This window comes from Platichthys flesus, chromosome 3 (assembly GCF_949316205.1).
Source record: "Platichthys flesus chromosome 3, fPlaFle2.1, whole genome shotgun sequence".
Taxonomy (NCBI): domain Eukaryota; kingdom Metazoa; phylum Chordata; class Actinopteri; order Pleuronectiformes; family Pleuronectidae; genus Platichthys; species Platichthys flesus.
In genome coordinates, this window is record NC_084947.1 from 1,917,229 (window position 1) to 1,940,389 (window position 23,161).

The following is a 23,161-nucleotide window of genomic DNA, read 5'->3' on the forward strand; positions in this document are numbered from 1 at the left end:
TATCATATTAAGCTGGAGTCCCTGTCTGCAGTGCGGCCTGTGATGAGAGCCATCATCTTATTGACTCGGGTCAGACTCGGTTAGATAACCCGGTGTGCGGAGCTCTGACACCGGACTGAGACTCAGTGACCTCAGGCTGACGTGTCGCTCGGGTCCAGCCCCTCATCTTCCTCCTCCTCCTCCTCCTCCTCCTCCTCATGCTGCGGTGTTCAGCCTACTCCGTTATTATCTCCCGTGTCTCCTGGACTGTATGTGCAGCTCTGACATGTCGTGCATCTTCCCCCGGTGGATCTTCACCTGCCACGAGGTGAGAGAAGCGCTTTCATCTGTGACTCGTTTTAATCTCAGATCTGATCTGAGAACGTTTAAAAAGCGAGAGGGAAAAAACCCAGTGACGCCTCATCTCCGTTTGATGTTTGTCGTCATTTTGCTACATTGACTTGTAACACCCTTGTATCATCGGTGATTCAGCGGTGAGGGGATGTGATGAGATGTTATGTGATGTTATGTCTTTGATGCGTTGTTTTATTCATCGCTTTGACACAAAGGCTGCGGGGACATCAGCGGTGTTTCCTCGGTTTCTCTGCGGTGGAAACGTTCACAGAGTCCGGGTGAACCCATTCGACAGGACCGTGTTATCAACTGACACGATTCAGTTCATTAATACACTGACGCGGTTCATCGTTCCATCCGCTGCGGCCTGTTCCACCGTTAGTTCACCATATTGAATCAAATTGATCTCAGATCTGCAGAAACGTCAGCTCCACTGTCAAGTCACAGGACGTGAGAAACACGACTTCCGTTCAACATCTACAAAATACAAGTTTGGCTGTGATGTTGAGGGATGGGCTTTGATTTTACTCCTAAAAATGTTTTCTAAAAAATGTCCCTTCAGTAAAACTTCTACAAAACATTAGATGTATACATTTATTTTTAAATTTTTACTTTGAATGATGTCGGTTGACAAATCGTTCAGAATGTGATCCATTGTGAACGTATGGATTTTAGTGCTGATGCACACTCCCAGGCCTTTATTGTGAAGGCTGTGTGGCTGAACTTCCTGTTGTTGACGGGCTCTTTCATGCTGTTTGGTGTCTTGAGCTCCATCACAACATGGTGGAGAAGCAGGTTGGTCCACTGAACCAAGCAGCCGGGCCTCCGGCATCGAACCGTGAGTTCTGCACCTAAATGTGCGAATTATCTATGTTTTATTATGAAAGGGATTTACTGTGTGCTCTCTCAGAGACATCCTTTATATTCAAGGATGTTTCCTTTTATTTCTGCTGAATCTGTCTCATGATTATTATCTGACTGCAACAGATATTTATATTGGTGTTAATTCTCGAGCTGTATTTGACATTATACATATATAATTGATAAGCAGGAGGTGGTTCTCTGACCCTGTGCAGTTAGAGATGATGGTATCGATCTTCTCAGCTGAGAGGCAGAGAGTTCAGGACACAGTTATTTTCCTATTATGTTATTGTTATTGAATTTTACAGACTGAATTAGTCCACACCCAACTTATTTCTGAAGAATTATAATCAACTCATACTTCCCATAGCAGCATTTAGGATGGATACTGGAGCTCTTCCTATGAGACAACAATAATCAAGATCTTATTGTGTTGTGGTTAAATGTGATTTTAATGGTTTTTATCAGTAGTGGCAGTAACAGTAATAAGTAAAACTTGTGAGTAGTACCTATACAGCAGCACAGGTTTACTTACAGTAGCACAGGTTGAATGTGTAACTAGATTTGTCTCTGGCTTTGTTTGTTCGCTCTGCACATGACCTCTGTCCTGACGTTAATACACAGGGACGCACGTTTCCATTTGCAAACATTGCTATTCATTTCCAGAGGGTTTGTGTTGCTGCTGGAATTTAAAGGAACACAATAACAGCCACTGCTGCATCAGACAGACGATATATATTTATCCTCAAGCAGCTGATCGAACATGTGCCAAAGATTTAAGGTAACCGGAAGAGGGCGGATGCATGATGCACTTCTGTCTGCTCAGATTCACACGTTGGTGCAAATTAAATGTTTTTACTGGATGATGATGCAGAAGGATTTGTCCTTTAGTGAAAATGAATATAAAACCCCCAAGACATCACATCTTATGTAAACAATTCGTCCAAATCTCCACTCGGGTTAAATTCAATCAGAAACATGGAGTCACTCAGTAGAGATCATAACTCGGTCAAGGCCTGATTGTCTGGTTCTTATTGTAGAAATATAATAGAAAAGCATAAAGAATCATTTGTCAGAAAACACATTTTGCAGTAAAGAAAGTGCCGGTTAATTCACATCTGCAACTTTAACGGATTGTTCTCAGGCCCATTTCGCATAATGACGTATTGTATCAAATCATATCCTGGTATCGCATCATATTGTACCGTTTTGTATCTTAAGATTATTATCGTAGAACGTCTTATTGTATCATATTACCTATCGTATTATGTATCATTTTACGTGAGGAGCTAATGAGAATTGCCCAGTTTATCTAAGCAGTAAAACCTCACACCCTTCTTTCTGTTTGCATTAGTATTTCTGCACATGCTCATGTTTTCAATATCTCATGTTCTCCAGTGATGATTTATCAAACCTGCGTCACCAGCAGGGACGTGTGGCCACTGAGCTACTGACCCTCACAGTCAGTTTTTCGAGCCTCAGCGTCGTGGCTAGCCCATTTTTTAAGAAAGCCTGATTCAAGACTGATTCCCTGTGTCATGCGACATGTCTGCTCTCGGTCTTCAGCTGCTCCTCCTGATCTCGGAATGTGTCTCTCTGTGTTACGTAATCGAGCTGCTGCCTGCGGAGGCCGGATGTGCATAGTTTCTCTGCTGTCGTGTGTTTTGTGTGTTTTGATTTGTGTTATTTCATGAGTAACTCAGATTTGTATAAGAACAGTATGCAGATATCATGCAGGTCATAATCTGTTTTCTCTACTTTCCCTGAATGGAGAGTTCCAACAATGTTATCTGCAGCAGCACTCTGTGAATGACTTGAATTGTTTTGGTTTTGTATGTTGTCCAGAGCTAAAGGATTAAGATTCAACATCCTAATTATCTTTATCTGCTGATTCCAGAAATGTAGTTTTGTCTAAATGCATATTTGGAGAACCGTTCATGTCGTCGGCTTCACGCGTGTATTGTTGAGGGTCAAGTGAAGGTCGGTGATGAATTTGGACATGCGATACGTTCTATATCAATAAACTTTGAGTGGGAGTCATCAACGTAAGTTCAAGGTCAAGCTTCCCTGAACTTTGAATTAACAGGTGAACAGCTCTTTGTGCAGCAGCAGGTCTTTACCTCAGGTTCTGTAGACTGAGACCAGCAGCAGCTCTTTATTCGCTGGGGCTCAATTGCTGCAGATAACTTTTACAGTTTCAGAAAGAAAAGCATCACCAGTAAACAGGCCGTTCAAACCAGGCAGAACGAGGACTGCTGTAGTTTTGAGAACTGGCAACATCTTGGAAGCCTTTTTCTTTTGTGTCTGTATTCTCTATTGTTGATGCTCTTCAAACTCAAAAGCAAACTTGGACCATTCCATCCCACTGATGCTATAAATACCTCCCACCATGTGCCTTAAGGCCCTTTGAGTTACAACGGCATGGCTGCACTCTGAAACCCTTTCTCTTCAATGGCGTGTGCAATGCAAGGATGTCGTTTTGCTGTGCCACATGTGCATCCAATAGCGACTAAGCTTTCAGCCAAGCACAAAATGCACAATGAAGGAAAAGCTGATACTGTGTGTTCAGGATTCCTGAGTCGAGTTGTTCTTAAGATGTGTGATTCAGAAAGTGTGGAGAAAACCCTGGAAGTTGTGATGCTTTCTGTCAGGGATGTGTGGAAGTGGTGTCGAGGCTGTAGGAGTCCCTCAGGGAACTGATCGAGATCCGTTTGTGTTTCCAGCCACAGGATAGACTCTGGTTCTCATGAAGCCCTCCCCAGCATTTCAGAGTGAAGCTTGTTGGGCTGTAGTACAAATTATTTTAATTTCTTGATCAAGATTGTGTATCAAAATAATGAAAATATTTTCATAGTTTTCCAGAGCTAATGGGGATATCTTTAAATGTCATGAACAGCAGAAAGATATAAAATCTTCATATTTCAAATACTGGCAGCACAAAAAATCAATAGATTTGCAAGCTTAAGAGTCCGACTCTGATCTGAGCCCGAATATTATTTCAAAATCTTTGTTCAGATATCTAAACTCTTGTCTGTTCAGTGTCCTTTGTTTACTTACTGCAAGACGAAACCTTTTCCACCTCTGACCGTATCATTATTAACATTGAGAGGATGTAATTGCCTAAAGGACCCTGAGCATGATGAAGATGATCTTTTTGCTTCTATGCATAAAGATAATCTGGTGTTTCTGAAAGAGAAGTAACGACGTGAGCACCTGATGCTGATGAGACCTTTGAGTCCAACTCATGGACACGTTTCCCCTCTGGCTGGTTACAGCTGCTCTGGATTTAAAGGCATCCAGGCGACTGTGTGAACGAGCCGTGAGTGCACAGTGAGTGTTTATTGCTGAGGAGGGAGAATGCTGCCCGGCCTCGCTCGGTCTATTTAGTGCTCATTTGTCTGTAGGTGAGAGATCACTGCCGGGGACACCATCAACACGCTGTGGACATTCCCTCTGCGCTGTGTTGTGAAACATGATGTGGTGATTACATGATGACTGGGGGTTCAGCTGCTGAATCAGGGCAGAAAGAAAGAGACGACAACACAAAAAAGTTCTGTTCAAAAGGTTAGATTTTAAATTTATGTTTTAAATTCTTTCTTTTTAGATTAGATTACATATCAGAGTTTTTAAATTAAACTTTACCGTCACAAAACTATAAAATTCTTCAGGTCGTGAGTTGAATTTTGAACATCACTGGTTCCTCATTTTCTGGCTGGTTCCGAGCTGACGTAGCAGAGTTATATGCAGAGTCATTCAGCTCAATTAAGAAATGAATACAGACGGAGACAGTCTGGTTTTTTAGTTTATTGATCAATTAGTTAAATCAGCTTGACCTTACAAAACACATTTTTGGTCTGGTGAACGCAATATCTCAAGAATGCTTGATTAGAATTTGGAGCTGGAAGCTCAATGTCAGTGTGACTAACTCTTTCTTGCCTTCTGAACATGTGATCTTAAGAATATCAGGAGAGAATCTTTTCAAATTTTTCACAAACATTACTTTAGACTCACAGATTAACTGATTAGATTTCAGTGGTCAAAGGTCACAGTTATTTAACTGTTATTAAAAGAGGGCAGAACATGATTTTACTATTATCTGCTCATAATTGTATCACTGAAATAGTTTGAGGGTCAAAACACGCCTGCGACTTGAAGGTTGGCTGGTTTAGAGCTATCTGCTGTAGGTAGCATTAAGTTTCCCTTGAGCAAGGCAGGTTACTTCCTAATTGCTTTGTGGTTAACAGGGATTATTGATAACAAGCTCTTGTAAATCTGCAAGGTAAAGACGAGTTGAGAATTCTTCTATCAAACACAAAGACACACAGGTTGTGAGTTGTACCGTGGCCTCCTACACTAACTGCACAATGGGATTGTGAGGCGATCTGGCTGAACCCATCTGCAGTCCACTCCTCAGCTGGATATATGTGTTTGGAAGGAGGAAGGAGAGAGGGAGGAAGTAGAGAGGGAGGGAGACGAGTAGAGAGGTAGAAGTGAAGCAGAGATGTGCTGTGCTGCAGTGCACACGGTGGATGGAAGAGAGGCAGAGAGAGCAAGGGAACAGGGATTTAGTGAAGCCGGGGGGGGGGGGGTGGGAGAAGAGAGGGGAACGATGGATGGAAAGACGGCAGCAAAGAGAAAGAGGAGCGAGAAAGACGGCGTCAGCACAGCATGAGAAGAAAATGGAGGGAATAGAGAAGTGAATGTAGCTAAAGAGAAATCCAGCCCAGAAATTAGACACTCCGGTTTTGTTGGCGAGTGACAGTCGCAGTCAGATGTTGTGATTGGAGGCACAAGTGTAAAACCAGCATCTCCGATTTGAGATCCAGAAATAGTCTGATGTGTGGCTTTAGGTCTTAATGCAGTTTTTGTGTTTGTGTTACCTTAAGCCTCGACATTAGGTTAAACCTAATTAATCCCTGTGAGGAAGTCACACAACAGTTGACCCGACATTTGGTTTAAATGAAAACAAAAGCAAACTCCATCAGAGGACTAAAGCAACATATGCACTTTGGATTACAAGAAAAAAGAATCCTGTCTCTTCCGTCAAAACCATCATCAACAGTCGGGTGCTTGTTGCTGCAGGATGGAAATGTTCTCATGTTTGCAGATGACACTGCATCATTTCTCCAAACTTTAATCTCAATTCATTTTCTGCGGCAGTCAGTCACTGCCACTCAGCTCCTGCTGTGGAGGAAGGTCGGCTCACTGACGGGTGAGTGCAGGTGAAGACACAGGTCGTCTGTTGTGTAAGAGGCTCTAAGCTCGATCAAGTTCAGGCCGGGACTCGGTCGAGGGGGGGAAACTGTCCCTAAGCCTCTTGGGACACTGGGATCAAGGTCATGTATTCATCTTCAGCTCACACTGCTCGATCTAAGGACATGACATGTAAGTAATCAACTTAGAGGTGAAGCTAATTAAGATGGGATAACCAAACAACTTAGTAAAGAAAGAACATCGATCTTAAAGGATAGAATCAACATCTTGAAAGTTACTGGATAATCTTTATGAAATATTAAATTCTGCAGGAAACTGCTCCTTTGGTTTGTGCCGTAAAATCCATTAGCACATTTTCCACCAACTTACAGTTTATGAAATGCAGCGTAGAGATCGCTAGAGGCCGGCAATCAATAGTGTAATATTACTAATGACTCAACATCACTGTGGTAGTTTCCTTCCATCTATCCATCCATTAGCTTCACCCCTTGTACTTCTGAGGGGAACGCTGGGATTGTGGTAATTTATTGATGCCACTATGCTTGATATTACACTTTCAAAGAAACAGTTTTATTTGGATGAAACCTTGTGAGCTTCAGGGACGATGGAGGAGGGAAAGAGAAAAGAGCATTTCCCAAATAAGGATCAATGAAGCTTCATATTTAGCTGCATCAAGTCATTTGCTGAAAAAACATCAACACAAAAGAAAAAACCATATGGCTCCTATCTTAAATGATCCCAGTTGTGTTTTTGTAGTATTTAGTTGATGTGAAGTTCAGACTTATTTGAGGACTTGATTGACAGCAAGTCCTTAATTTGCAGTTGAAAAGACACAATGTCTTTTCTGACACACATTCCAGTACTTGGCTGGTGTTGGTGGGAAACTTCCCCCCTGAATACAGAGCTCAGAGCTCCAGGACACAAGGTCATGGTTGTTTCCTATGTCCTCCCTTTCTTGTCTGTCCCGATGGTTTTGGACATATTGTGTCCTCCTTGGCGAGAAACTGGACAACCAGCTGTAGACATTTGATGTGAGACAACTGAAAATCTTGAGACACTTTCAGGATGGTTGAACATTGAACATTCCTTCCTTTCGGCTCTTCGGCTCTTGTTGTGTGTCTTTGGTTGACACTGAAGCGGGAGGCGATGAATGTGTGCAGCAAACAAAAGCTCTTTCATGGGTGTAGGGACACACACACACACACACACTGACACACACTGAACCAGTAACTCATCAACCAGACAGCTTAAATTTCCTATTCCTGCAGGAAACGAGAGAGGACAATCAGAGACTGGCAGAGCCGAGGACGCATGAAAGAACCAGTTGATGCTCAGTAAACAATAAGAATCAGTGACAGATTGAAACTACTTCTTTTAATTAATGTTCTGATTAATGGAGAATAGAAAATGTTGTGGAATGTGATGTATGTTCAGTCTACAGCCTCATAAACCATCCACAAATAAATTATGGTTATTTTCTGCTACCGAGCAAAAATACATTCCACTTACTGGCCCTTTGTGTTGTGGAATTTATCGACTCGCTTCGATCTGCATAAAAGAGGTTGTTCTACGAACAGCGACAATATTGTATTCAATAGAAGTTAGTCCCACTGGGGGGGTGCACTTCATCTATCATTGTAATTACCATCTTCTGTGGTTGTGTAGTTGTCTCTTCCTAGTGAGGGTGCGCCCTCACTCGGATGCAGCCCCTCCTCCCCGTCCTGAGCTCAGACTTGTTCCTGGAAGTGCTGGTGATATATGAGGGAGGACGTCCTTCGTAACAGCTTGCCTTTCCTCTTCCCTCAGTATTTCATAAATAGGTCAGTTCCCTGCCCCACCACCACATATAGCACCTTCATGTGGGTTTTTCCAGAGAACCGTGGAGACTGTTTGTAGAGAGCAGTCACAGCTGATTGACTCAGACATATTCACTGAATCCCCAGTTGTTGGGGTATTACCACGGATGGAGAACCCTCTTATTGTTTTTCTGTTTTGTTTGAAGAGAGAAAACCAGAAAACCCCAATTTGAAGCTGAACAAAACCACGAAGGGGAAGAAGGCTCCAGATAAGATGAGATGAGATAAGAATAATAACTATTCATATCTAAGGGAGACACATTCTGCTCATATTCAGGTTGATCACTTCATTCACTCTCCACAGACTGTCCATTGCTGCAGCTCCTCCTTTCAGCCTCTGTCTCAAACACATGGCACTTAGCTCCTGTCTCTTTAATGACCTGTTGGCAACCTTGACATGAACAGCAGGACAGAAAAAGACAGAAACTACATAAAATGGACCAATGATTCGTCTTCAGTCTTTTCTGTGTCTTCCCTCTTACAGCTGCTGGCCTGGCTGCCATGGTTACCCCTCTTTCTCTTCTTCTGTGTTCCCTCTTTCTCACGATGTGTCTGAAACACACTACGACTCCTCCCCCTGATTGGCCGGCCCTGGAGCTATGGTCTCTAATGGTGGGTGTGTAATGAAATCCGATTGGCCAGCCCCGGCCCTCTTTGTTCTAGTTAACCCGTTATCTGATCTGCTGTGATGTAATCTGGTGAAAGGCTCAGTGGTGTTATTGTTTGTGCTCAAAGGGACCAGGAGGATGTGTGTGTTTTCTTTAAAAGAGATTTCTGTGTGTTGGAGGGTTGAAACTCTGTGATGAGTCTCAGCTGCTGAAGAGCTGCACGGGACCTTTTTATGAATTATGATTTTGGAAGGCTCAGTAAATGTAAAGGAATTTGTTGTTGTGTCCTTGTAGGAAAATCTTTTGATAAATATCTTGTGATATGATAAAGTTGTTGTATGTTTGTTGCAGGTTTTGTATAAAAAAGCTCCGTTATTGAGCCTGTGGGAGAATAATGAGTCTTTGTGTGTGTGTGTGTGCGTGAGTGTGTGTGAAAACTTGAATAGCCTGTCCACATTTGTCCAGTGTGTCACTCAGCAGTCACACAACACTACACAGCAGCTGTGATGGGTCCATTATAAATACCAGACTGAGAACTCTGCGTCATGTGACGGGCGCGGTTTCCTGTCGACCATGACACATTCCTGAGATCATCTTTTTCCTCAAATTTGGCAAAACTCTTCGGAATGTCTCAGCATTGAAATGGTAATGAACTGTATTTGATATCCTACTTTTCTGAACATATTAGGCACGTTGCAGTTCAACACATTCATGCCAGAGGAGCCAGGGATCGAAACACTGACCTTCTGGTTCCTGGACTGTCTTCTTATAACCCTCCATTTTTGTAACAAGGCACTTTATTAAAGGGAATTAGAGATGCTACTCAGATTAGTTTATTGCGTTATATGCCTTAAAATACACACAAGATAAATTATGAGACCAACTAAAATTGTTTTGAAACGTGCACCTGATGCAACATTGAATTTGTACATGTCTCTAAATCAGTGTTAAAGTGAACGTGCAGAGTTCAAGAGGAAAGTATGAACAGTGAAGCGTTCCTGCCACGGACATAAAAACTTTATGGATGTCTTGATTGTCGTCGGCTCGTCCAACTATAATAAACTGCTCCATTTGTTTGTGAGGGACAAAGGAGACAGAATGAAACCATGAAGCAAAACGTTGTGATTAACATCGTTTATTAAATGTTTTGTTTCATAATGAAACTGTGTTGAGACAAAGTAGGTTAATAGTGGGAGACACTGCTTTGACTGACCCGGGCAGCATCAAAACCATGTGAGATTATGAAATGTGTTAGTCTGCAGCTCTGTTTACAAAACACATTCTTTGTGGAAAACACACACACACACACACACACACACACACACACACACTGACCTAGAAATCCTTGACTTCTCATGCACTCATAGGGTTGTGTTGAAATTCATATGAGTTAAATTCCCGTCCTCTCGTCTGTAACAGAAAACATCGGAGGGATTCATCCCCTGCATGAACTTTATATTCTCCAACCATCATTATAAACTTTTTATATATTGAAATTATGCCTATATTAATATATATATATAAATATATATATATATATATATATATATATATATATGATATCTCTAGCTCATATCTTATAGGATGCAGCAAATACTCTGAAAATCTATATCTGAACTATCCATGTCATTATTCTCTGATTTCTTCATGACATCACACGATGGAGAATCATGATCTGATCAATATCAGCTTCAGATAAACTCCCTATCTGGAAAGTGTTTTTTCTGTAGCCATATCTTCTTGTTGACCTTGACCTTGAGCTTTGGCTGATCAGATCCAAACACACACACACACACACACACACTCAGACAGTTGTCGTTGTCCTGTGTTAATGTCTGAACTCACCCTTCACCACCCTGCCAGCCTGACCCGGCAGCTAATCTCTTAAACACATTTCAGTTTCCCTCGTCTGGTGTTAACATCGTCTCGCTCTCCATCAGAACCACTCAGCTAATGTGATCATGTCACCGTCCACTGACCACAACCTTTACACATCAGATACACTCAAACTGATCCTGGAACCATTTTTAATATATTTATATACATTTAAACGTTTGCCCTTTGCAACTTGTCAATAAATGACTGAAGTGCATCGTGTTTTCCAGATCTTATATCTTCATTTTCAATCAAGTGATGATTTCAGTGATTGATGGTCTTTGCTTGAAAAGATATTGAATCCGCCCCAGATCAGAATGTGTCAGTGTGGATAACTGTCCTCCTCCAGGCCTGCAGCAGGGCATCATGGGTAGCCATGACTCCATGTTCGCAGCTACGAGATAAAAAGGTTGAGCTCCACTCGGATGGAAGAGAAGCTGAAGCCTCCTTGACAGCAAAAACCTTTCAAGTCTGTTTAAAAAGGTCATTTGTGGAGAGTGGCGTCTGAGTTATTATCCTGGCAGAGAGTAAACCTCTCACCACGCTGACGTTGAGCTTCAGACCTGCCGTCTCTCTTCTCTTCATGTAGCAACGAAAACGATGCAGCAGCGCTTTGCTTTGCTCCTCCTTGTAATCCTACTCGTAAAGGTCTCATATGCATTTGTATTTGAGGTAAATATCCATCTGAATCTATATTTGAACGTCTCTCTGTTATCCACTCTAATGTCACCGCTTGGCTTCCAGCTCGTCTTTTAAATCCCTAAATCAGATTATGTCCTTTCTGTCTTTTTATCTCCCACTTTCCTTTCTCTCCAGTCACAACCACACTCGTCTGACTTCCAGAGAGATTTAAGAATCAAAATTTAATTTCAGGTTTCACTTTTTATCAACCTACGGTATCTGGGATTATGATTTAAAGCAGGTGAAAAAGAGGGATTACTCTGAAGAAGTGAGTAAAGTCCTTGTCAAATCCAGGTTAGCAGCCGGTGAACGGTAGATTTAAAGTAACTTGTTCCCAATCCTGTTGATGACACACTTTATAATTCTTTATTATAGAAATTAGAATGAATGGATGAACTGCCACAATCCTGGGTCTGGCATTCATACAGTATATGGATAATTCATGACCACATTTGTTTGAAATGACATTAAAATCTTCGCAAGGGTGTTGGTGAACCCACGGTAGAGAGAAAACTCAAAATGTGTTTAGTTTGTCAATTTTGGGCCACAGTAAAAACTTGGCGTCCGCAATAGAACATAATTTGCTCCGGATATAAATATCAAGAGCTTCTTCTTCTTCTTAATGAAAAGAAGAATTCGTACATTCAGGTAAATATACCTGGATGACAACATTATCCGAACATGATTATTTTAATATTCCATTTCTGCCGATGAATCTCTTTAACCTACATCTTATACACTGGATTTTAAAAGGGTGTGTCGTATTTCCGTGACATTGACTATTGTCTTGAAAAAAACATTTTTGACAAAGTTTATTCAGGAAGTGTCATGGAGTCCAGTTTGTTTACTATACCAAAATAAACACAAACTTTAGCTGGATAAAGTTTGTGCTGTTTTTGAAAGGATGACGGGTTTCGTGCATTAGCAGCTGCTGCGTGGTCTTCTCCACGTGAACTACAAGTCTGTGGATCAGATGATAAATTCAAACTATTAAAAGTAAAGTAACTATCAGCTCAACACTTTATTAGCACAACAAAGTGGATGTCAAATGAGAAAGATGTGAACTGTAGAAATGTTTTATTTATTTTTGGTTTGACGGATGATGGTGAAGGAAACAGCTGCTGTGTGTCTGTGTGTGTGTCTGTGTGTATGTCATGTGCGAATGGGGATGAGATCATAGCCGTGTTTGAGAGTCAGCTGCTGTGTGTGTGTGTATGTGTGTGTGTATGTGTATGTGTATGTGTATGTGTATGTGTATGTGTATGTGTGTATGTGTATGTGTATGTGTATGTGTATGTGTATGTGTGTGTGTGTGTGTGTGTGTGTGTGTGTGTGTGTGTGTGTGTGTGTGTGTGTGTATGTGTGTGTGTGTGTGTGTGTCACCCTGCTCAGTGTATAGCCTTAATGGTACAGTTTGTTTCCTGGAGCTGTTTTGATCCATAGAAAATAAAAACACATAAAACCTCTTCATAAACCCTGGACCTGTTCTAACCCGACTGTCATGGGTGGATTCAACCGCATGAGAAGTCGTGTGTAGCTGAGTAAATGACCCCTGGTGGTCTCAACTGGGTGATCTCAGCGTTAGCTTGGACAGGTTATTTATTCTTTGGAGGTAATTTTATTCCTTTATTTGAAAGCACAGTAATGGAGGGACAGGAAACAGGGAGAATAGAGTGGAGGACAGACGACAGAGTGGAACAGGGAACCAGCTGCTCGAGGCGTATGCACCCATGTGGTTTACACCCAAACCACTCAGCCCATTTTAGTAGAAAGCTCAGGTCCTGTGACACAGTTGAGTTATGGTTTATGATCCACTGGTTTCATAGCTTGACCCACATTGGAAACTGAGAGTCAGGACATAGCAGCTGCTGCTGTTGTGATTTGATGTATTTCTCTTTGTCTCTGTTCCTCTGATTTAGTGCAAAACGAATGAGTTATACGGGAAAAGCACTGAGTGTCTGTGCCTTAATGGATTTATTTATCTGGACTCATAACCTGCAGCGTTTCCTCTTTGTTTCTTTGTATTTTCCAGATGTACCACTCTGACCATGGCGTCGACTTCCCTGACCTCACCTTCCACATCCCTGGCAGAGCTGCTGAGCTGGGCCCAACAAACTAAGTGTGAACACATCCATCAACACGTCACACGTCTACCTTCCCCTCCGCTCGCACAGGCCCTCCTTCAGCTACTGCAGCTCCACTCCACCCCTCCTTCCTCTTGAATGATGGACAGCCCTCCTAAACTGTCTGGTGAGACCCTGATTGTGCATCACATTCCCCTGGTGCACTGTCAGGTGTCAGGGGGGAGACAGGGCGGCTGCGGGAGCTCACTTAAGAGGAGCAAGGCCTTCACCCCACCTGAGAACCTCGGTCTGAGTCGCACCACTTCCCTTCCCGAGAGGGACATCCTCCAGAGGGATGCTCTGCTCTACAGCAGCCTGATCCAGACCTCCAGTGACTCCTGCTCCTCCCACAACAGAGGAAGAGAGAGGAAGGGTGGCGGTAAAGGAGGCAGCACGGCGAGTGATGATTCATCATTGACTTCAAGCAATTCAGAGGACCAGCTGATCACAGCTCACACTTTACCCAGGGCGAAACCGAGGAACAGGAATCCGTTTCGTCAGAATCCGTTCTTGCTGAATACCGAAAATGACAATGACGAAGAGGAGGAGGATGATGGTGACAACCTCAGCGGTTACCTTGAGGACTCATCCTTCCACCTCCACAGTGACACCAACTCTGCCCTCGATGCTGGGATGGCATCCTTCCACCTGCACGACCTCGGCTTCGCTTCTGAGCCCTTCCTTCTGCACAGCTCGGTGGGAGGAAGCCGACGGGAGTCCCTGAGGGCCGTTGCTTCAGATCTGTCCAACCACCTGGAAGACCTGAACATCTTAGGTCTGGACAGCCAGCGTCGCCTCGGGAGCAGCGGTTCCAACATGTCCATGGATTGTGGAGAGCAAGACTGGGGCGATGATGAAGAAGATGAAGATCATCATATGCGCTGCGGCCGAAGCAGTAAGACCGGCTCGTACTCGTCAAGCTCCTCGACCCAACACTGCTCCTGCTGTGTATTGTCTCAGAACTACCCTCAGCACTTTCCTGAAACCTTCTCTGAGCCGTTTACAGCGTGTCAGCAAGGCTACGGCAGCGACTCGTCCTGCAACAGCTCGGACGGCGTCCTCGTCAACTTCAGTGCCATTTACAACAAGATGAACAACGGCATACCGGAGAAGCCACCGGCCCCCGGACTCACCAACCTCAACAGCTCCACCGAGCACTCCTTCACCTCGTCTGTTTCTGACCCAGCAGGACACCAGCGAGACTCGAGTGGAGGGGCCTTCTATTTAGATCTCCACACCTCCCCAACCGAACCTCCCAGATCACAGCAACAACCCTTTTGTCTCGGCAACACCTTCCCTCTGATCCGGGAACCACACCTGTCCACCTCCTCCACGTGCTCTTGCTCTGTGGAGCACCAGGGGGCTCTGGACCTCGACGCCAACTGCAACTCCTACCACCCGCCACATTCTGGCTCGTCCGGAGACCTTGCATCCTGTCTGCAGAGCCAGGCCCGTCTGGTTGTCGCCACCCAGAACTACTACAAGCTGGTCACCTGTGACCTTTCGTCGCAGTCGTCTCCGAGTCCCGTGGGCTCGTCGGTCAACAGCTGCTCCGATGAGCACAGCAAAGGAAGCCCCACCCCGACTCAGCCCAGCGAGTACTTCCTGTTCAGACAGCAAGCTGAGCAGGACGGTGTGGAAGAGGAAGAGGAGGAGGAGGAGGAGGGAGAGTCGTCTAAGGTGAGTGGAGAATCTATCTTTGGTTTAAACAGTTTGTAAACCATGTAACCGAAAACTACCACATGCCCAGGTCCACAAATACGAAGCTAATATACAGCTTATCAATTAAACTGATTCTAATTACGATTGTATATTGTGTGCAACCTCCCTGTGTAGCCACCTGTGTGTAGACAACAGTTAATCAATAGTACCACTTTTACACCTAAATTAACAGGCATATGCAGAAAAATGCAAAAAATGTTAATGTGTCTAATTGTCTAAAAGATTCAGATTGTCTCAATTATCAGATTCTGAATATTCTCTAATTTCTACCTCAGTTTCACCTTTGTCTTGAAACACAGCTTGTCACAGGTTGATTATCACACATTTAGTTAAAGTGTTTTTATTATGACTTATTTAAAGAGAAGCATTATGAGCAGGTAAGAGAAGGAAAAGGAAGAAATCTAAAAACCCAGCAGGGACGAGACGGAAGTGATTCTGTTAAAATACATCTCACTCAACGAGGAAAGTAGTAATGGTCCCATGACTGTGACAATAGCTCTGACCTTAAAAATAACTGTGACTGTGGCGTTAGTCGGCCGCCGCTCGTTTTAAATCACAGCCTCAGTCTGGGGTCATCTGCTGTCATCATGTCTGAGGATTAACTTGTTGCGCTGCAGCTTTTTAACATCAGCCTGAAACACTGTGTTACAGTTTAAGAAAGTTCTGGCCCTAAGCTTGATTTGCTCCTTCATGAAGACTTTGACCTGTTTAATCTGATGTGTTGTCTGACGTCTGTTTTGTTCTTTCTTTTATTTCCTTCCTTTCTTTCCGTCATTCAGGAAAATGATAATGACGACGATGAGGAGGAGGAGGATGAGGTGGAGGAGACGAAGAATCACCAGGCAGATGTTGGGGCTGAAGCTGCTCCGGCTGTGATTGAGGGTCAGGTGTACGTCAACACCTCCCCTCCTGTGGGTGGCCGGGCCCTTATCGGAAGCGGAGCCTCTTCGGGAACTCGTCCACGTTCACGCAGCTACGACCGAAACCTGGACCAGTCTCCGTCTCCTCGGCTCGGATCTCTGGAGCGGATGTTGAGCTGCCCCGTCCGGCTCAGTGATGGCGCCGCCCCGACCCCGCCTCCACCCCCCCGCGTCACCTCCTTCGCAGAGATCGCCAGGAGTAAAAGAAGAAACGGAGCTACGGGGGGGTCGCCGTCCATGAAGGCAGCCGCGGACCTTTTCTCCTCCACTTACTCCACCCACTCGCACTCCTCAGTGGACTTCTCTCCAATCCTGGAGCAGCGTGCGGAGGCCGACAGTCAGAGCCTGTCGCCGGCGCCCTTCACCAGATGTTACAGCCATGGCAGCATAGAGCGACACCTGGAGGGGGCGAGGGAGACGCGGGCCAAAGCTGAAGGTACGTCTCCTACAGCTCCAGTAATCATCTGTTTTGCACATTTGGCAAAATTCATGTGGAGTTTTGTTTCTTTATCTTGAAATGAGTTCACATCACCTCCGTCTCATCCCGTGACCGTCGGCTTGTCAGCAGAATTACGCAAAAACAGTTTCACAAATAATCAAATTGAGTTACTTACTGACATTCATGTTTGTGAGATGTATGAGCCTCACAAGTTCTACCGAGTGTCATTCTAGTATTTGACTGTTGAGTTAAATGAGCTACAAGATGCTAACAGGCTAACAGAGCTGTTAGAGCCTCACAGGTTCATCACCGTCCCTTAGTCACGTGACTCAGTCATTTTAATCCTAATGAAACAATGACTGATTAGAGGAGCTTTAAACTTTTAGCTGTGAGATATCATCTTCTGCCTCAGTTACTAATTAGTGACTTCAGATGTAAATTGACCTTCTGTCTTTTAAAAAATATAATTAGCCTCTTTGCAGCACTGATGATCGTTCACTGAGAAGTTCGTCTCATATTATATATAAATGTATATTAAAATATTTATCTTTAAGCAGCAGCTGTTATTCTAAGATGAAGAAAACGTTTTGTATTGTACAAAAACTTAAAAGCAAAACAGAGATGCAACAACATTCCCACATGTTTATTTTGATGTTTTCTCATCCTATGTTTGCAGTTTCGTTGTGTTTACACTGTTGCTGTGTGTCAACAAGTCGGTATGTTGTGTTTGAGTGTGTGTGAGTGAGTGTATCACCCAGCGGTGCAGAGTGTGTGTCCTCAGCTTGCGACGCATTGAAGGGTTGAACTGGGCCGAACATGTTCTGAATAACAATCAGATATAGAGAGAGGAGATGAAGGTGCAGAGAACGCCCCCCTGCTGAGGTCCACATCAGCATACTGAGCTGTGTGTGTGTGTGTGTGTGTGTGTGTGTGTGTGTGTGTGTGTGTGTGTGTGTGTGTGTGTGTGTGTGTGTGTGTGTGTGTGTGTGTGTGTGTGTGTGTGTGTGTGTGTGTGTGTGTGTGTGTGTGTGTGTGTGTGTGTGTGTGTGTGTGTGTGTGCCTGCCTGTAGGCCCAACTCGTCCCATAAACAATGGAAGGTCAGATAAAGTTACACAAACTTCTTCCTGCCGACAGAATAAATGACGATGCAGCTGTTTGTCTGTAAATATGTATTCTCTGTCGCCTCACTGAAAGCTAATCGTGTTTATGGATTATTGATGTCGTGATGGATTGGATTCCTACAGACTCTATGTTTGGATCATAAGTCAGTGTTTTTCTCAAACCTGTCAAATGACACTGTGATAAAATAAATTTATGTTAAAATAAATTCCAAATATTCACAAATGATAACAGCATTTATACAACACTACTTTCACCTTTTAAAGCTCAGTGTCAGCTGCCTGCTGCTTGTGTCCGGTATAACACACATACACGCACACACACAAACACACAACAGGGAGTGTTTGGAATAGCTGGAATAACAGAGACAGTTATGAGTAAACACACCAGGACAGGAATGTCTCAGCTGTCTCCTTTTACTGGTTTATAAAATCTGGAATTCCTTAAATCATTTCTTATTTCAATAAAAATTCTCCTTATTGGAAACTCACTGTGCATCTTTGTGTTAATCTCAGTACAACAAACCAGCTTCATGTTGTGCTGCATCATATTAACACCATAATTAATTAAAAGCTTTTTCCTTTAAAATACTTAAACCCAGCTTCCTAGGAAGTAAATCAACCTGCCCGCCCTCAGCCTGTATTATTTTCTGCTTCATTTACTCACATTGTTAATGTCAGTCCTGTAACTGGACAACTAAATGAACCTGGTGTCTGCAGAGGGGACTGACTGTGTGAAGTCGAGTAGTTAGAGCTCATGAAACTGTCCAACTTAATTCAATCAAGCTGCACCAAGTTACTCACACTCATAGATATCAGATCCTTAAATATGACAAGATCAAGATTCACTTGGACAAATATTAAAACAAAGTGATACAAATATCCCTGGATCCGTCTCTTTGTCGTGATCTGAAACAGAATCAGCTTCAAAACGTCCACATGTTTCCAAATCATTTGTTAAGCATTGAATCAGCTGTGATGTATTGTGATATTGAAAAATATCTAGAAATTATTAGACTTTAAATTGAGGGTTTCAGGATATGATCATTTGAGTAATTTGTTATTGACACATAAACCTGCAGCGGTTTTCAAGGAGAGAAGTGTGCCATGTTTTTATGGCTTGAGGGGGGGGGTCGTCCCTGAAAACAAGGCGTGTCTCACCCGAGCCTGAAATACATGCTCTTCACTTTGTCTCCACACACACAGAGATGGTTAAATGTTCTAATGAGAGGCTGCGCCGCATCGCACAGCAAATATATTATTCATCAGACTTCACATCAGTCAGCTGCAGCACACAGGCCTCTTGAAAAGCCTGAGGGAAGCAGCTCGCTCGCTAATGATGTCGACATGATGCTGTGAAAAGGAAAAGGTCTGCAACTGCCTGATGGAGGAGAAGAGATGAGAGAGAGAGAGAGAGAGAGGGAAAGGGAGAGAGAGAGAGAGAGAAGGAGGGAGGGAGAGGGAGAGAGAGAGGGAGGGAGGGAGAGAGAGAGAGAGAGAGAGAGAGAGAGAGAGGGGGAGGGAGGGAGAGATAGAGGATGCAGGGAGGAGATGGAGGAGGGATGACGGAGCAGATAGAGGAGAGAGAGGGAGGGAGCGTGTCTTTTCTCCATCTCCAGTGGGGGCTGAGGCCTGATGGGTGTGTGTATGTGTGTGTGTGTGTGTGTGTGTGTGTGTGTGTGTGTGCCTTCCCTCCGTCATGTGTCTACAGCACCTCCTGTGGCCATAAGGCAGCACAGCACCCAGCTCAGGTGACATTGGTGGGTTGGCTTTAGGGAGCGACAAACAGCTTGCGCAACACTGCTGACGTCACAAACACATACACACACTCTGTCACGCACTGGGATCACACACACACACACACACACACACTGGTAGAAAACAGAATAAGGCCTCCTTCTCCTTGCTGGTGTCTCCTGACTGCAGAGCCTCAAGGTCCAGTCTGTGTGATTTGTGTGTTTCTGTGAACGCGTGTGTGTGTGTGTGTGGATTATTGTGTGACCGTGGGGGAGCGGTCAGAGTCTCTATCGCTGGTCGATGGTGGACGGTGATAACAGACCTGTTCAACCCTGTGACTCATGACTGGGCAGTTTTCTGCTCGTCTGTATTTCAGGTTTCATTTTCAACCTTTGTGTTTTTGCAGTTTAATCCAGAAACGATTCATCGATTAACGAATCAGGTTTCACCTCCTGACATGTTTGTTCCATCTCTGTAATTTAAACATCTCAGTGCTGTCGGTTGGACAAAGTCATTTTAACTGTCAACTTGTATTTTAGAAAATTGTTATGGGACTTATTGAATTTAATTTTGACATTTTATTCACGAAAAGCAAAACTTCCCAAACTTTCTCAACTTCAGACTCTGAGGCCGACAACCTGATTCGTACATTCACCAGAATGTAGCACAACAGTGAAGTGAAGGCAGCTCTGTTGTTTCAATGTGAACAAGCTGTCAAATTTTTGTGTAAAACCAATAAATAGTCATCATAAATATTCGTAATCAAAATAACCATAATATTATGTTTTTAAATGTCTTTAAGCAACTTTACTATGGGAAACACTGCACTAATATAAAATGAATTATCAGTAATGTATTTAAACATTACTGTGTTTCCCCTGTGAATTAAAGCTGAACTGAGAAGAGACCAGTATATTAGGTACACCCATGTAAACCTAATTCACTCTAATGTCCTGAAACACTAATTTGAAGGTAATGATGGGGAAAGTTCTGGAGGCGGCAGATTGGGGTGCTCGTGAATTTTATTGTGCTATTCTAAGAGGTATTTCTTATATTGTGTTTTTTAGACGCAGCTTATTTTAAATACTTTGTTTGCTTTGATTTAGTTTACCTGTTCTGGCTGAGTCATGAGATAAAAGATGGATTATGAAGCATTTCATAAAATGTTTTGATGAAATATGAGTAAAAGGGGGTTGGACTCAATACATGATTTATTTATTTTGAACATTTGTTACTCGCTTATTTCTTACTCGCTCAAATCTAGATATTTAGATTTTAATTGTAATCATTTGTGAAGTGGAAACGTAACCTCTTCCTCTCCTCTCCACCAGGGGGCGTCTCCAGCTCCTCAGACACTCCTCCGCCGGTGGTCCGGTACACCCTGGACCAGCGGCCCACCACCCTCCCCATCCAGCCCTTCACCTTCCACCACCAGTTTGCCTCTAAGCCCCCGCAGCCCAAGCCCCTGCTGCCCCTGCTCACGGGTTACGTCTCGGGGATGCAGGCCCGCTCCAGTTCTGGTTCTGGATCTGGTTCTGGTTCTGGCTCTGGTGGTGTGGTGGGGGATGATGGTGAGGATGCAGCTGAAAATGTTCACTGTTACCAGGGGGCTCTGGCCGGGGAAGCCCCTCCCCCTGGATCAGTTCGTCCCTCGCCTCTCGGGAGCTACTCCCCGGTTCGCCTCAAGGGGGCGCCCAGCTCTGGGACCTGCTCCACCTGCAGCCCCAGCCCCCAGCCGCCCCACAGCCCCTCCTGCCCACTGTCAGCCGGCTTCAGCCCCCTGCACTCCCCAAAACAGGGCGGGGGTTCAGCACGGTCACCGTCGACCCCTCCGCCTCCATCGCTGGGCGTGAAGAGGGGGGCGGTGCCACCGATGCTGCCGGCGGTGCAGGGACACTGCTTCCACCGTGGAGCTCCGACCAGTTTACCAGCGCTGCACAGTGACATGCTGAGTCCACTGGGATGTGTGGACTCTGGGAAACACGGCGAGGGAAGCAAAGGCTCTGGAGTCAGGGCACAGAATGGTAGGTTCCAGAAGTTATTATTATTATTATTATTATTATTCATGTTGTGCTTTCAAGAGTAAAAGCTGCTGGTGCTCCGGGAAATAAAAGTCACAATTTAAATGTTGACAAACACAAACTCCAACAATATTTCCGTTAAGATCTTGAGCCTGGTTTGGCTCAAAAGACATTTAGCATTATTTTTATTAGAACTTCTTTGATCTTTGTTTTCTTTTTACATAATGAGGATCAAATTATGTTGAGTTGCTCATTTTCTGTAAAGAGTCAGAGTGAGTCCATGAGCGAAAGCAGCAGGACAATGTGTGGAAGCTTCCCAGTGAGCGAGTGGACGTGTTGTAGAGGTTTCTAACACGTGAAACTGGACGAACACAAACATCTCAGGATGAAGAAGAGGAGCCGGACACGTAGAAGACGAAGACGTCAACTTGGAAACACGAGGAGGTTCCAGATCTTCTGGTGATGAGGGCCGACGCCTTAGTGGACGAGCTGTAAACAACAACACTGATCTTTCCACCGCAGAGTTTATACATCAAGTCCGGCCTCCTGCTGCTCTACAGGCTCCGCCCCTGCTGCTCTACAGGCTCCACCCCTCTCCTGGATGTTCCCCGCATGTTCGTGTTTAAAGGTGTCGGACCCGACAACCTGCTGCTGCTGCTTCATAGGACAAACTGTAAAAGCTGGAATGAGCTGTTACAGTTTGTCTGTCCTCTCTGTGTCTGTGGTTCTGGTTCCTGTTCTGTTCTTCATGACTTTACATCTGATCTCTAAACTCTGGATTTCCTTCCTGTTTTGATTCCGAATAGATTTGTTGTCACTTCCCAAAGTTTAGAAAATGTAAAATTTAATTTGGATCGTTTTTGTGAGGACTTCACTTCACGTCACAGATATAAATTAAATGTCTCTTTAGAAGTTTCTCTTATCTTTTCTCTTTTTCTCTGTCTTCCCTCCCTTCACGCATGGACTATTATCTTCTTCACCTCTTCCTCCTCTTCCTCTTCTTTTACCCCAAACATCTCATCCATCCATCTTCTCAATAAACCACCACCCCCCCATCCGCCATGATCTGAACACCCTCCCCCCTCCCTGACAGCTCACCACCTCTCTCCTCAAGCCCTCAAATGGAGGGAGTACCGCCGCCGAAACCCACTGGGGCTGGAGAGGGTCTCCGGCGTAGGATCGTCTGTCCTGTCCAGCAGCACTGACACCCGAAGGGGCGGGGGGACACGGCCTGCCAGGCGCAACGTGTTCGATTTCCCAGCGGCGCCCTGTGGCTACACGCTGGGACGGATTAATGGTGCCGATTGTCTTATTGTCAGAATTATGACGATTTATAAAAGTGTTATTTTCCTCCACGTCACACCTGCAGATCCTGAAAATGCATTCATGCTTCGACTTGATGTGTGTTGATGTTGTGTTGTGTCTTATTGTGTGTTTGCGTGTGTGTCTCCGCAGTCGGACAATCAGCTAAGCTCCAGCAGAGCTACACCGATTTCCTGCCGGACTATTTCTCCATGACCGAGAAGCCGCCGGAGGAGTTCTGCCTCTCCCCCGACGCCTCCTCTTCATCGTCCTCCCGCTCTTCCTCACAGTCCCACATCACTGTGGACCTGTCGCTGAAGAGAGGTGAGGCCCTGCTGCTTGGTTATAAA

The 23,161-nt window shown here is 44.3% G+C and overlaps 1 protein-coding gene across 2 annotated transcripts in view; it reads left to right on the forward strand.

Annotated features, from left to right (window-relative positions):
• The first annotated feature begins 180 nt into the window (after positions 1-180).
• rusc2 (RUN and SH3 domain containing 2) overlaps positions 181-23,161 on the forward strand; it is a 29,721-nt gene continuing 6,740 nt past the window's right edge. Inside the window, exons 1-6 of one of the 2 annotated variants that reach the window (XM_062381315.1) lie at positions 181-307; positions 13,461-15,231; positions 16,053-16,629; positions 20,820-21,512; positions 22,603-22,806; positions 22,965-23,135. In XM_062381315.1, coding sequence (XP_062237299.1) covers positions 13,651-15,231; positions 16,053-16,629; positions 20,820-21,512; positions 22,603-22,806; positions 22,965-23,135 — 3,226 coding nt within the window. In that variant the 5' untranslated portion in view covers positions 181-307; positions 13,461-13,650. The remainder of the gene's footprint in view (positions 308-13,460; positions 15,232-16,052; positions 16,630-20,819; positions 21,513-22,602; positions 22,807-22,964; positions 23,136-23,161) is intronic. The other variant, XM_062381317.1, reaches the window with a different exon arrangement.